This window comes from Eretmochelys imbricata, chromosome 8 (genome assembly GCF_965152235.1).
Source record: "Eretmochelys imbricata isolate rEreImb1 chromosome 8, rEreImb1.hap1, whole genome shotgun sequence".
Lineage (NCBI taxonomy): Eukaryota > Metazoa > Chordata > Testudines > Cheloniidae > Eretmochelys > Eretmochelys imbricata.
Genome location: NC_135579.1, coordinates 108,501,882 through 108,517,323, shown reverse-complemented (window position 1 = coordinate 108,517,323; position 15,442 = coordinate 108,501,882). Strand labels below are relative to the sequence as shown.

Sequence of the window (15,442 nt, the reverse complement as noted above, 5' to 3'; positions counted from 1 at the left end):
GGGATGTTCTAGCCTTTGTCTTCTCTGTGCAATTTCACCAGACTCAGGAGTGTCTGTGCTGGTGTGTGTCCGTCTCAATGCTGGTCTTCTGGAGCTCTGGCTCAGGCTGGCGTGCATGAGGCTGGTGCTGAGGGTGGGGGGTCTCTTCATGGCCTCATGCTAGGAGCAAAGGCTGCACCAGGCTGGCTTTCACTTTTTGCTTTATGGCATTTCAAATACTGAAGCAAAGATGTACAGATGGGTAAAGAGCAGTTTGTTTTCAGTGCCAAGACAGACCTCCCTGCACTTTGGGTTATACTCAAAGCCCTGGCTAGGATGATTTAATTGGGGATTGATCCTGCTTTGAGCAGGGGGTTGGACTAGATGACTTCCTGAGGTCCCTTCCAACCCTGATATTCTGTGATTCTTCCCTAGTGTAACACCAATGAAGTTGATGCTGTTAGACCAGGGATAAAATTGGAACCTAATAGCTTCCCAGTAAGCTCTGCTCCCATAAACTCCTCTCCCATGCTGACCCGTTCCTCATCACACCCTTCTCTCATGCCACTTCTCAGCTCCTTTTTTCATGTTGGCCCCACCCCCCAAGTTAAACAGTGGAAGCTAAAACAAGAATAGTGATGACTCAGTGGAGAAGGAAGGCTAGGAATGGAGGTGGAGGTCCTGGGCTGCTGAGGGCTGAAATGACAGGCCAGGAGTTGAATGCCCTGGCCCCAGAAGATGAAGAGGGACAGCTGGGAGGGGAGCATGGGTGAAGTCCCAGTCTCAGAGGGAGAAATGTGGCTCCAATTCGTCTTCTTCCTGCAGCTGTTCACTTGGCTGGATGTAGTTATCTTCAATGAAGCCATCATCATCCTCCAGTTGCAGCCCAGCAGCACTAGGCATGGATTGGTTCTCCCCCCAGGCAACCCCAATCGAGCTGGTGTCAGGCAGTGGCTGGTGGCGGTAGCTGGCAAAGTTCATATGGAATAATTTGCACTTTGCAGCCAGTGCAATCAGGATGGAGATGCCAACAGCTGCTACAAGGAAGCCCACCAAGTATGGCCAGCTGTTCCCTCCCTTCCCTGCAGGCGAAGAAGTGGTTGCTGCAGTGGTGATTGCTGCAGAGGAAAGAGAGATGGAGTAGTTCAGGGAATACCCATGTCTCACCAGTATCTTCCTGATGGGTGAGGAATTGCCAGGCCCTACTTCCATAGACATAGGGCTGATGCTCCATAAGCCACAATGGTGCTGCTTAATGGTGCCTATTAGAATGGTAGCATTTTACACCCACTTCACATTCTCTTTGCATGGGTGCAAATGATTGCAGGGTGAATTGGGCCCAGTGTGTTCAGAACTGAAGTTGCCTGCTGTTGAAATTTTCAGCCTAACAGAAAACACCATTAAAGCAGGTACAGCTTTGTATGAAAGGAAATTGAGGGTTTAATTACTAAAGGGGAACAAGGGAGTTTATGTATTAGTGAATTTGGAAGAGTTACTAATAGTTAACACCCTCAAACACTTTTTCTGAGATAATTTGGTGACACATTTCAGAGTAACAGCCGTGTTAGTCTGTATTCGCAAAAAGAAAAGGAGTACTTGTGGCACCTTAGAGACTAACCAATTTATTTGAGCATGAGCTTTCGTGAGCTACAGCTCACTTCATCAGATGCATACCGTGGAAATTGCAGCAGACTTTATATATACACAGAGAATATGAAACAATACCTCCTCCCACCCCACTGTCCTGAAGATTACTTTAGATAAGCTATTACCAGCAGGACAGTGGGGTGGGAGGAGGTATTGTTTCATATTCTCTGTGTATATATAAAGTCTGCTGCAGTTTCCACGGTATGCATCTGATGAAGTGAGCTGTAGCTCACGAAAGCTCATGCTCAAATAAATTGGTTAGTCTCTAAGGTGCCACAAGTACTCCTTTTCTTTTTGGTGACACATAATCCCATGTCTGGGAGACAATTTACCAAGGCTTTGTCTAAGTTAGGATTTAAAGGTATGTTATCTGGCTCCATCTAATTAAAACCTTAAACTTTAGTCAAGACAAAGCAAATTGTTCTTTAGCAAGTGAAAGCAGCACAAGTTAAAGTCTCAGCGGAGCAAGTGTTACAGTACAATTTGCTTTGTCTTTAGCTTTGAAGGTTTTAACTAGATGGATCCAGATAATCTAACACATCTTTAAATCCTAATTTTGGCTATGTCTTCACTGTTAAAAATAATAAAAGTGAGATCAGTCACAGGCACGGGTATAGCTTAGCTGCCTTGTGGTAAATACTACAGTGCCTTGTTTCCACTAGGATTTTAAGGTGGGATGGTTAATGTGCCTTAGTTAACACTTTTTTTGGGTGGGGATGGGCAGCAAAGATAAAGCCTAACAAAATTGGGAATGAACAACACGGGATGGATCACTTGATGATTCCCTGTTCTGTTCATTCCCTCTGGGGCACCTGGCACTGGCCACTGTCAGAAGACAGGTTTCAGAGTAGCAGCCGTGTTAGTCTGTATCCGCAAAAAGAAAAGGAAAGGAGTACTTGTGGCACCTTAGAGACTAACCAATTTATTTGAGCATAAGCTTTCGTGAGCTAAAGCTTATGCTCACATAAATTGGTTAGTCTCTAAGGTGCCACAAGTACTCCTTTTCTTTTTGCGAATACAGACTAACACGACTGTTACTCTAAAAAGAAAAGGAGGACTTGTGGCACCTTAGAGCCAATACAGCGGGGAGATTTATATACACAGAGAACATGAAACAATGGGTGTTACCATACACACTTCTCAGAGTAACAGCCGTGTTAGTCTGTATTCAAAAAGAAAAGGAGTACTTGTGGCACCTTAGAGACTAACCAAGAGACTAACCATACACACTGTAACAAGAGTGATCAGGTAAGGTGAGCTATTACCAGCAAAGGGGGGGGGGGGTCCGGGACGACACCTTTTGTAGTGATGATCAAGGTGGGCCATTTCCAGCAGTTGATCTCTTCTCCCACCCCCACCCCACCCCCAACCCCCGCTGTTCCTCAGATGTTCTTGTCAACTACTGGAAATGGCCCACGTTGATTATCTCCTTACAGCGTGTATGGTAACACCTATTGTTTCATGTTCTCTGTGTATATAAATCTCCCCCCTGTATATTCCACTGAATGCATCCGATGAAGTGAGCTGTAGCTCACGAAAGCTTATGCTCAGATAAATTTGTTAGTCTCTAAGGTGCCACAAGTCCTCCTTTTCTTTTTGTCAGAAGACAGGATACTGGGCTAGATGGACCTTTGGCCTGACTCAGTAGGGCCATTCTTATGCTCTTATGTTCTTATAATTTGAATGTAAAGTGCCAGGATTTGTGTAAATGGAATAATCCTGAGAAAAACAAAAGGGTGGTTCTCCACTCTGTTAAATGGAATATAGGAATTTGCAAATGTTTTGTCTAGGAAATGGGGTGATGAGGAAGGAGTAATGTTTTGTTTCATTTCATTAAATACTGAGAAGCTGTTAAATGGCAGCTGTTCATTGGAATAAGTGGTGTAAACTGCCACAGCTTTGCTAATGTAAAAGATTTCTCTCAAGTGCTAACACTGGGTAGGTTCTGACCTTTTTGAAGAATTTTCTTCTAAAACGCAGCTCAGCATAAGGTCTTGGGGGAGGGATAGTTATCCTGCTCAGATGGAAAGAGATCATTCAGATTTCATAAGTCTCCCACTAACTAGCCTCTGGGCTCCTGTATTGTATTGGTTCCTATCATGTAGTATCTGAGTCTCTGATAGCTTTGATGAGGTTAACTTATTTTGTTCTGTAAAATTACCTGGTGCTTTATCTGACAACAAAGAGTTTCTTAAATGCAGCCACCAGGGGCTTTTCCTGTGGCCACAACATCCTCCTGGGCGGTGATGGGGAGGGCACAGAACATCAGCCCCTCTCCCTCCCTCCCTGTTGCTCCTGGATGCCCTGCCCTCCACCGCCTCTGGAGACAGGTGGGGCACAATACTGCAGGAGAAAGGTGTGTTCTCGACCCACCATGGGTGGAGGGGCAATGGGGTTTGGGTGGCTGTGCAGCAGGCTCCACCGGCAGGACTTTGGGAGCCTGGCTGTGGGGCTTCAGGAGCAGACCCTGGCTCCAGCCCCACACTCTGGCCTCTAACCACCAGGGGCTTGGGTGGTTGTGCAGCAGGCACCAACCTCTGGCTCTGCAGCAACGGTGCTTTCCCCCCCCACCATTGCCCTGGGTCCCAACTGCCTCCCCCTCCAATCCCCCCCCCCCCCCATCCAGCCTTTTATTTGTCCTGGTGGTTGCTGAGAAAAGTGATATGAAAAACATGTCACTTTTCACTGCACACTTAGTAGGTAGCTGGGAGGCTGTGATAAGTGATATTAACAAACATACAAATATCACTTTTCACAGCATTATTTTTAATTATTGAGTCTGCAATAAAAAAAACCCTACATAAATAGATTACAATGGTTTGGACATGTATATGTGCATATTTATTTGTTTTTCCAAAAGTTAATTAAGTATTTTAGGAAAAAGTGTCAATGTGGCCACCAGCAAGAGTTGGTGGCTGCACTCTGACAACAAAAAATTTTGTTGTGAAGACCCCTGCTCTAAGAGTATGTCTATACTGCAATTAGACACTCATGGCTGGCCTGTGCCAGCTGACTTGGGCTCAGGCCAAGGAGCTGTTTAATTGTGATGCAGATGTTCCAGCTCAGGCTGCAGCCTAAGTTCTGGGACCATTGCAGGGTCTTAGTGCCCAGCCTCCAGCCCAAGCCCAACATCTACACCAGAACTGAACAGCCCCTTAGCCCGAGCCAGTTGACACCAGCCAGCTGTGGGTTTTTACTTACAGTGCAGACATACCCGATATGACTGTTACAGCCCTTGTCCCCAGCCAGGACAGCACACGCTCACTCTGACAAGGTCCAGAGCAGAGATCAGGCAGCCTCTCCAGCTACTGATGCTGCCAGGAATGTTCATTACAGTGAAGAGGAATCCAAACCTAGCAGAACAGAGTGAACCAAAATCTCACGATGGGTTAGGTAGGAGGCAGAGCAGGAATTCAGACCTCAGATACTGGATCAGTGGGGTATATACTTTGGGAATATGCCACTTGATAGGAAAACTGATTAAATAGGGAACTAGAGCGTTCACATGGGACCAGAGCTCCTGTAGCCGCACCACTTACTGTCATTTCTCTGCACTGTGGCCAGCAGTTTTCTTCTGACTGAAAGCGGAGTCTGAGGAAACCACTGTTTCCTCCTGCAGCCCAGATCCTGAAAGTTCAGGGTCTTGACCTCCTGGCCCTGGAATTCTGGTGGGGAGGCACAGAGTACTTGCACAGCTAGGAGACAAAACCTGACTCAGTTGCAGGAGGAGGGGCTCCACCTTCCCACCCATCCTGCCATCCCCATTTTGGAGGGAGGTCTTTACCCTTGCTCCTTATATAAAGAGCACAAGTGAGTGCCCCAGCTAGTGCCCACCCACTTAGCCTGTTCTCAGCCTCTAGTGAAACCTAATGGAAGAAACAAGGGAAGAAATCACTAAATATGGAGCCATCAGCAACAAACAAAATTAGGGGGAGGAGTTGCTGTCAGTGTGAGCTGCCTGTTACCTGTAAAGCACCAAATACATTTAGGCTTGGTTTCCACTACAGATAAGGTTGTCAACTTCCTATTCACACAAACCTGAACACCCTTGCCCTGCCCTGCCCCTTCTCTGAGGTCCCACCCCCGGCTCACACCATTGCCACCTCTCTTTGTTCACCAGGCTGGCTCGGGGTTGGGATGCAAGATGGGGTGAGGGCTCTGGGGTGCAGGAGGGGACTCCAGGCTGGGGCATGGAGTCAAGGGGTTCGGCATATGGGAGGGGGCTCCAGGCTGAGGCAGAGGGTTGGGATGTGAGAGGGGGTACAGCCTCTGGGCTGGGGGTGTGGATTCCAGGGTGGGGCCAGAAATGAGGGGTTCAGGGTGCAGGAGGGAGCTCTGGGCTGAGGGTTGGGGTGCAGGGGGGGGTGAGGGCTCTGGCAGGTGCAGGCTCTGATGTGGGGCTGGGGATGAGGGATTTGGGGTTTAGGAGGGGGCTCCAAGCTGGGGTGAGGGGTTTGGAGTGTGGGAGGGAGCTCTGGGCTGGGGCAGGGGGTTGGGATCCAGGGTGTGTATGTGTGAGGGCTCTGGCTGGGGATGCTGACTCAGATGGGGCTGGGAATGAGGGGCTTGGGGTGTAGGAGGGTACTCTGGGCTGGGACCGAGGGATTCAGAGGGTGGGAGGGGGATCAGGGCTGGGGCAGGGGGTTGGGATGTGGGAGGAGATCAGTAGTGCAGGCTCCGGGCAGTGCTTGCTTCAAGCAGCTCTTGAAAGCAGTGGCATGTCCCCACCTCTGGCTCCTACGCGGAGGCATGGCCTGGTGGCTCTGCGCACTGCCCCCTCCTCAGATGCCATCCCCGCAGCTCCCATTGGCTGTGGTTCCCTGCCAATGGGAGCTGCAGAGTCAGCTCTTGAGCAGTGTGCAGAGCCCCCTGGCTGCCCCTACATGTAAGAGCCGGAGGAGGGACATGCCGCTGCTTCTGGGAGCCGCACGGAGCCATGGCAGGCAGAGACCCTGCTGTGCCACCAACCAGACTTTTAACAACCCGGTCAGCAGTGCTGACCGGAGTTGCCAGGGTCCCTTTTTGACCAGGTGCTCCAGTCGAAAACCAGACTCCTGGCAACCCTAACTACAGAGTTAGGTCGACATAAGGCAGCTTAAGTTGAGCAAGCTCTGTAAGCATCTAGACTACAGTGTAGCTCCCACCAATGTAAGTCGACCGCTATATCGCCTTAATAACTCCTTCTCTGCAACAGGCGTAGCACTTAAGTTGAGGTAGATAGGGCGATGCAGTGTCAGTGTAGACACTGAGTTACTTACATTGCTTTTTGGCTGTCAGCCCTGCGTGGGGCTCACAGCCAGAGCCCCCCGCTGCCCAGCACTGACAGCCTCGGCTGCGAGTCTTGAGGTGGGAGCTTGGGCTGTGAGCCCCGGGCAGCGAGTGGGGAGTGGGGTCTGGCTGTGAGCCCCCCACACTGCCCCACTTAAGTCAGTGCAAGCACTCCTGGTGAAGATGCTTACTATCAGCAGAAGGAGGGTAGCATGGATATGAAAAACCACAGCATGCATCCAACGAAGTGAGTATTTACCCATGAAAGCTTATGCTCCAATACGTCTATTAGTCTATAAGGTGCCACAGGACTCTTTGCCGCTTTTACAGATCCAGACTAACACGGCTACCTCTCTGATACATGAAAAAACACAGTAATTACTGTGGTGGCTGCATGTTGACCTAACATAGATCAACTTAATTTGTAGTGTAGACAAGGTCTCACATTGTGATAGAAATGTCAACAGTTAAAGGGACACCGTCACCGTGAAATCTAGTCCATTTCAAAAACTGGGCTCTGAGGTTTGAGGTCCTGCTCCCACTGAAGTGGATAATAGGAACTGTTGAGTGGTTAGCACTTTTGAAATCTGGCCATTTATTCAGGTGCCTAAATGTAGATTAGGAGGTGAATTTTAGGTGCCCAGTTTTCAAAATCTTAGCCAAACTGGAAAAAGCCTTTTCTCTAATGCATGATTTCTAGGAATCTTGGGCATTACTTGTAACCACAGGTTTCAGAGTAACAGCCATGTTAGTCTGTATTCACAAAAAGAAAAGGAGTACTTGTGGCACCTTAGAGACTAACCAATTTATTTGAGCATAAGCTTTCGTGAGCTACAGCTCACTTCATCGGATGCCAAATAAAGCTTATGCTCAAATAATTGGTTAGTCTCTAAGGTGCCACAAGTACTCCTTTTCTACTTTTAACCACAATACATAAAAACTTTCAGAGTGATTTTTTAAGTTGATGTCCCTTAAAAAAGGATTAGACAAACCCTAGAAAATAGTCTGCTGGAAATAACCTGCATTAATCAGAAGAGATGGAATAAAAGGGACCAAATAGGATTTCTACATCTGTTACTCCTGTAATCCTTATCTGAACCCTTCCAGGGCATTTGCCCTTCAGTCCCTCCTCTTTACCCATGGTAGCCCTGCCCTCAGTCCTTCCCTCACCTCGTCTTTGTTGTTGCCATTGCTGGAAAGGATACATGGAGCAATTACAGACCCAGGGATTCCCCTGAAGCAGGACCTGTTGGGTTCTTTCCATCAGCTGCAGGACTAGTGCATCCACAGAGAGCAGATCATTGTTCCGCAGATCCAGATGGACAAGGGCTCTGAAGGCAAGGAACGCAGGCAGCCTCAGAATCTGAAGCTTATTGTTTTTCAGGAGCAGCGTGTCCAGGTTTCTCAAGCCCTGGAAAGCTTCTGGGTGAAGGTGGGAGATGTTACAGCTGCTCAGGTCCAGCAGATGAAGCGCCCAGAGGTTAGAGAAGACTGCTGGATAGAGCGTGGGAATGATGTTGTGGGAGAGATTTAGGGCATGCAGAGAAGGGAAGTGTATCAAGAAAGTCCCACTTCTGGGCATTGCCAAGGAGTTGAAGGAAAGGTCCAAGCTGGTGATGTTTCCAGGAAGGGAATCTGGAGTGTGTAGAAGGCTCCTTCCACTGCAGTCAGCCCATCCCTGAGAAAATATTGTCATCTATATGAGGGGTTCTGCATCCCTGGTAGGATTCTCCAGGAGACTCTCAAAAATTTCAAACATAATTCATTACCTTAATTGTTTGTTGCAGAGTTTGAGAGAAAAACAGAAAAAATTTTAGGAACATAGGAGCTAGCAGAGCAGATCACACCAATGGTTGTTTTAGTCCAATATCCAGTCTCTGACACAGGCCAGTACAATTAGATAAAGACCAGCATAGAGTGGGTCACTGTGAGTCTATAATCACAACACAATTTACAGAGTGAGATGAACATGAGAAGAAAGGGGTGGTGGAGGAAGAAGCCCAGACACTGTAGATAGGGTACAATGGGCAAAGTTGCTGGACATCCACTTCAGTGGTATTTATCATTCAGGATCATTTCCAAACCTGTGACCATGTAGCACTGGAATGTGTGTCCCCTTCTTCCTCCCCTTGAATTCCCAGACTCTGCCTCTGTCCAGTGTATTCTTAATTCATTCAAGGGTCTCCAGCTTCCTGAGAAGTGGACTGTACTGCTTGATTCCTTGGACCATGTTGGGCATGGGGTGTTACACTTCTAGTTCCCAGGTGAGAGTCCACCAGCAGACATCTGCCTGTGCAGAGTGAGTAAGCAAGCCAGAATGGCTGATGTGTAGGAGTGCATCTAACTAACTATTTATGGAAGGGTTTTAAACCAACCTGGCTTAAAGGGGAAGTGAAAACAGCTATATAAATATAACACAAATGGAAGAAAGGGGAAGGTGATAGTAATGAATATAAAACAGAAGCTAGGAATGGTAGAAAATTGATAAGGGAAGCAAAGCAAAGCAACACAAGGAGAAAGCTATCACCAGCAGAGCTAAGGACAAAAGGAAGGAGGTTTTAAAGTATATACAGAACAAAAAAGAATCCTAACAAGGATACTGGTCCATTACTAGATAGACATGGTAGAATTATCAATAGTGATATAGAAAAGGCAGAAGTGTTCAATAAATATTTCTGTTCTGGATTTAGGAAAAATCAGATGTAGTCCTCCAATGATAACTGTTTCCATTCCACTAGTATCTCAGGAGGATGTTAAACAGCAGCTATTAAAATTAGACATTTTAAATCAGCATCCCCAAATAACTTACATTCAAGACTTTTAAAAGAGCTGGCTGAGGTGCTTGCTGGACATCAATATTGATTTTCAATAAGTCTTGGAACACTGGGGAAGTTCCAGAAGTCTGGAATAAAGCTAATATTGTGCCAATATTTATAAAGGGTAAGTGGGATGATCCAGGTAATTATAGGCCTGTTGATGTGACATCGATCCCAGGCAACATAATGGAGTGGCTGATAGGGAACTTGATTAATTAAGAATTAAAGGAGGGTTATATCATTAATGCCAATCAGCATGGGTTTATGGAAAATAGATCCTGTCAAATTAACTTGGTATTTTTTTTTATTAGATTACAAATTTGTTTGATAAAGGTAATAGTGTTGATTTAATAGACTTTTTCTGTAAGGCATTTGCCTTGGTAACATGACATTTGGATTAAAAAATTAGAACAATATAAAATTAACATGGTACAAATTAAATAGATTAAAAGATGGCTAACATAGGTCTCAAAATATTATTGTAAAGGAGGAATCATCAGATAGGTGTGTTTCTAGTGGGGTCCGACAGGGATTGGTCCTTGGCCCTATGCTTTTTAATCCGTGACCCAGAAGCAAACATAAGATCACTGGTAAAGTTTGCAAATAACATAAACATTGAAGGAGTGGTAAATAATGAAGAGGACAGGACAGATTGCTTGGTAAACTGGGTGCAAGCAAACAATATGTATTTTAATATGGCTAAATATAAATGTTTACATGTAGGAACACAGAATGTCGGCCATACTTACAAAATGGGTAGAACCCTGTGCGGATACAAAATTTTTATCCGCATCCAATCTGCAAACATGTCCTGTGGATATCCGCAGATTTGCAGGGCTCTAAAGATGTGGAACTCTATCCTGGAAAACTGATGTGGAAAAAGATTTGGGTATCATGGATAATAAGCTGAACATGAGCTCCCAGGGTGACACTGGTCAAAAGGGCTAATGTGATCCTTGGAAGCATAAGTCTTGAGAAGGAGAAGTTTATTTTACTTCTGTATTTGGCACTAGTGTGACCACTGCTGGAATACTGTCTAGTTTTGGTGTCCACAATTCAAAAAGGATGTTGATAAATTTGAAAGGGGTTCAGAGAAGAGCCACAAGAATGATTAAAGGATTAGAAAACATATTTTATTGTGACAGACTCCAGGAGCTCCATCTATTAACCTTCTCTCTGTTAAGTTAAAGGGGTGACTTGAGTACCTACATGTGGAAGAAACAAGCTAGCAGAGAAAACCATAACAAGATCCAATGGCTGGAAGTTGAAGCTAGACAAATTCAGTCTGGAAATAATGCAATTTTTAATGGTGAGAGTAATCAACCATTGGAACAGTTTACTGAGGATCATGGTGGATTCTCTATCATTGCAATTTTTAAACCAAGATTGGATGATTTTCTAAAAGATCTGCCTTAAGAATTATTGTGGGACAGTTCTCTGGCCTGTGCTATAGAGGAGTCTAGACTAGATGATCACAATGGTCCCTTCTGGCCTTGGAATCTATGAATGGCCATTTCTTTCTAAAAAAATGCTGGAGAATCCACCACATATCTTGGTAGCCCTCCCTGCCTACATGTATGACGTTACACCTTTCTGTATGGAGCTGCCTCTTGCTGCATGCAGAACCTATTCTAATTTCTCCTGGTCCCTTTGCAGTTTGGTTCAGCTTTCTAGGGTATTTTTTCATTGTCTTGCATTCAGTTTACTGGGCTGCACAGGACCTCCTGGGTCACTGAGCCCCTTTCCTGGATGATTTTAGACTACCCTGAGCCCTGGGAAGAGTCCTCCATACCCACCTTACTGTCAATGCTGCAAGGATGTCCTGCTGCCGCAGGCCAGGCACAGAGGAGGCTGCAGACACAAAGGTACCAGGCACATTCCATTTGGCTTCAGGAAACTGCACACCAGAAAAACAAGTCACAGGGAGATTGGGGGGACAGAAGTCTCCAGGCCCTGAAATGAAGGTGTGACATAGACCAGTGCTGGGAAGAGACCAGATTATTTCCTCCCACGATCCTGTCCCATGGCAGGGACCAGTGTCCATTGACTCCAGGCACTTCTGGTACAGCTGCCTTTTTGTTTGTTTGTTTGTTTTTTAATAAAATGCAAATAAAACATAATGCTGACAACTACAAACTACTACAGCCACTTAATAAAGATCATGAGAGAGAGAGCTTGGTCCTGCAGGCTGAGCGCCAGGGCGGAAGGCAGGGATGCCTGAGTTCTAATCCTGGCTCTGAGGCGGACTTGCTATACAGTCTTGACTCAGTTTCTCCATCTGTAAAATGGAGATAAAACCCACTCACTGCTCCCTGCCTCTCATAGCTATTGTGAGGATTAGCCAATGTCTGTACAATGCTTTGTAAACCAAAAGCACTGCATGAAAAAAATGGAAGCAGTGGAGATCATCGTATTGGACATCTGTCTGTACTGACCATCTCTGAACCACAATGCCTTTCTCATTACACTGCTGCTTGCTCTCAAAAGTTCTTTCTGCAATGACTTGATCTCCTGCTGGAGTGCAGGTCAGCTGTTCTTGGTCTGTGTTACTGCCGGCTGTGCCAGCAGTATTCTGCCTGTCCCAAGAACTGGAGAGCCCAGGGTCGTGGGGGAACCTATTTGTCATTCTGCTCAGAGCATTGCTGTTATTGAAGCTTCTTGGCTCACAGGCTTTTGTAACTATTTCAGGGTTAAATCTCTTTGTCTCACAAAGCTCATGGGATATAAGCGCTAAGATTTTTGTCCTTCTGTCCATGAGTGGGTGTCTGAACTCATGATCCCAGGAGAGCATTGAGAAGTGGATTGTGAGATCCAAATGATGCTAAGTACTAACCTCTTGCATCTGGAAGGACTATACATGAATTTGAGGTGAGAGGTGGCTAGGGCATGTGTGAAAGGGCTGGTGATGAGGCAGGACAGAAATGAGGCAGGATATATCCAGGAGGGTTAGAAGGAAAGAGAGCATTGGGAGATGCCCAGGGAGAGGAGTAAAAGGGCAGGGGGCAGTGCTGGGGTGGGAGCTGGAGGAGGCAATGCTGAGGGGAGAAGTGCCTGGGGGTGGGTAGAAAGGAAGGGGTAGATGGGCAGGGGACAGCACTGAAGGGTGGGGCAGGGGTCCGTGCAGAGGGGGAGGATCAGGAGAAGGGGTCAGTGCTGAGGGGGAGGGCCAGGGGGCAGCAAATGGGGGTCAGTGCTGAGGAGGGTGGGTCAGGAGGACAGCGCTGAGGGAGGTGAGGCAGGGACAGGAGTCATTGCAAAGGGGGATGGGATGGGATGGTCAGGGGCAGCACAGAGGAAGAAGGGTCAGTGCTGAGGGGACGGTCAGGGGGCAGCACAGAGGGAGGGGGCAGTGCTGGGGGTGAGGCAGGAGGGCAGCAGATGGGGGAGGGTCAGGGGCAGGTGTCAGTGCTAGGGGGAGGGGCAGGAGAGCAGCACTGATGGGGAGGGGCAGGGGAACAGGGCAGCACTGATGTGGGGGAGTCAGAGGAAGGAGTCAGTGCTGAGCGGGGAGGGGCAGGGAGTAGCACAGGGTGGGGCGGTGCTGGGGGTGAGACAGGAGGGCAGTGCAGAGGAGGGGTTGGCAGGGGGCAGCACAGAGGGGAAGGGGCAGTGATGGGGGAGGGGCAGGGGAAGGGGTCAGTGATCGGGAGGGGCAGAAAAGGGTCAGTGCTGAGGACGGTGGGGAAGGAGTCAGTTCTGAGGGAGCAGCACAGAGAGGGAGGGGCCGTGCTGGGGTGTGGCAGGGGGTCGGGGCAGTGCTGGGGGAATGGGGCAGGGAAACGGGACAGTGCTGATGGGGAGTGGGGCAGGGGGCAGTGCTTGGCGGGAGGGTCAGGGAAATGGCAGCACTGAGGGGGGTGAGGCAGGGGAAGGGGTCAGTGCTGATGGGGAGGGGTCAGGGGGCAGCATCGAGGGGGAGGGTCGGGGCAGCAATGTTGCTAAGACCCAGGGTTCCTTGCAGGGTCAGGGGCTGTGGGGCTCAAGCCCCATCTCTACATGGTGAATTTCAGCTCTGCTGGGCGGGGCGGGCGGGAACTGCACTCTGATTGGTGGCTCTTCCCAAGGAGGCATAAATCAACCAGTCAGGACTGTGGTAGGAAGCAAGTCAGAGCTGCCCTAAGCCCACTCTGGAGTCTTTTAGTTCCGTGGTTCTCAGTCAGGGGATGTGCGTTCCCCTGGGGTACATCAGCTCCTCTAGGTATTCACCTAGTTTTACAACAGGCTACATATAAAGCACTAGTGAAGTCAGTACAAACTAAAATTGCTTGCAGACAATGACTTGTTTATACTGCCCTATAGACTATACACTGACATGTACGTACAATAGTCATATTTCAATGAATTTATTTTATAAGTATATGGTAAAAAGGAGAAAGTCAGCAATTTGTCAGTAATGTGCTGTGGCACTTTTGTTTTTTTATGTCTGATTTTGTAAGCAAGTAGTTTTTAAGTGAGGTAAAACTTGCGACAGGCAAGACAAATCAGACTCCTGAAAGGGGTACAATAGTCTGGATAGGTTGAGAGCCACTGCTCGAGGCCTTTCTCACAAGAGGGGAGTGGCCAGCAGGGGGAGCCCTGCAGCTAATCCCCACTACCTGCTACTCCAGTGAGCAAAGTGGGTTCTCTGCTCCTCCCCTCCCTGCCACACCCAGACTGGTGGGGAGGAGAGCCCTGGAGCTGCCTGCAGGAGCAGTGGGGCTGGACTGGGTAGAACTGATGTTGGGGCTGGGTGGTTGTGGGGGCAGAACAAATTGCTTGGGGTTCAGAATGATTTGGGGGATGGGCAGATGTTGGGTGAGAGCTCCTGCTGCAGGGGCCAAAATCCTCTGAATAAGTTTCACAGCGTTGGCCCCAGTAATTCTCACACACACGCTGCCGGTGAGCAGGGGGAGTTCAACAGTTGAACAACAGATATGGACACAATACAAGCAGTATTTGTTTTAAGTTTCAGAATTTTGGGGTCCAGTCCCCCATTTTTTGACCCTCTGGGGCGGGAAGAGCTGAGGCAGGAGGTGCCCTGGGGTGTGTGTAGAAGAGAAGGGGGTGAGAAGAGTCCTGGAGCCAGGATCTAGGGGACAGGCCTAGCTTACATTGGATGCTGGAGGAGGCTTCCCCTGGCAAGCTGGTTACAGAGCTAGGTTTTCAGATGTGGACTCTAAAATTGTGCTAGCCTGTGCAGACTATGGCACTATGGTTGCAGGCTGCATTTGCACCAGCAGAGCAGGTGGTCACACTCCTCAGTGCAGTTTGCAGCCACACCTGGGAGGCTCAGCACAAGCAGAAACGTAGAGGCTGCTTTGTCACTGTGCTGGAAAATGGACCTGCTGATACTGGCCCTCCAGCACAGGTCACTGTCACCTCTACTCCCAGAACAGATGCCTGTAACTTCCCCAGCAGAGAGAGCCCACAGACGCCACCAGCACTGGGGATCTGACCAGGAAACCAGAAATGAGCTTTGTCCTTTCTCCTCCTCCTCTTCCTCCTGCCTGACACCCCCACCCACCCCAAATGTTCCCTGCTAAGGGGAAGGCCTGGCAATTACCTTAGGAGCTGAGCCTGGCCGCCTGCTGCCTCTTGCCTTCTTCTTAGGTCTGTGTATTGTGGGAGTGGAAGGTGGAGTCTCAGAAAATGGAGAGTGAATGTGAAAAGGTGAAAGGTAAATGGAGCTGGTTTAAAGATTAACTGTAATCAGCCTCTCCCCTGCCTTCTTGGCACTTTAAATCAGCACACTG

General features: G+C 48.1%; 1 protein-coding gene across 1 annotated transcript; it reads right to left on the bottom strand.

The window, feature by feature from the left end:
- Positions 1-762: 762 nt before the first annotated feature.
- C8H1orf210 (chromosome 8 C1orf210 homolog) lies at positions 763-8,476 on the bottom strand. Its single transcript, XM_077825392.1, has 2 exons — positions 8,065-8,476; positions 763-1,097 (listed from the first exon to the last, which is right to left on the bottom strand). The coding sequence occupies exons 1-2, from the start codon at positions 8,474-8,476 to the stop codon at positions 763-765; spliced, it is 747 nt and encodes a 248-aa protein (XP_077681518.1).
- Between the last annotated feature and the right edge of the window lie 6,966 nt (positions 8,477-15,442).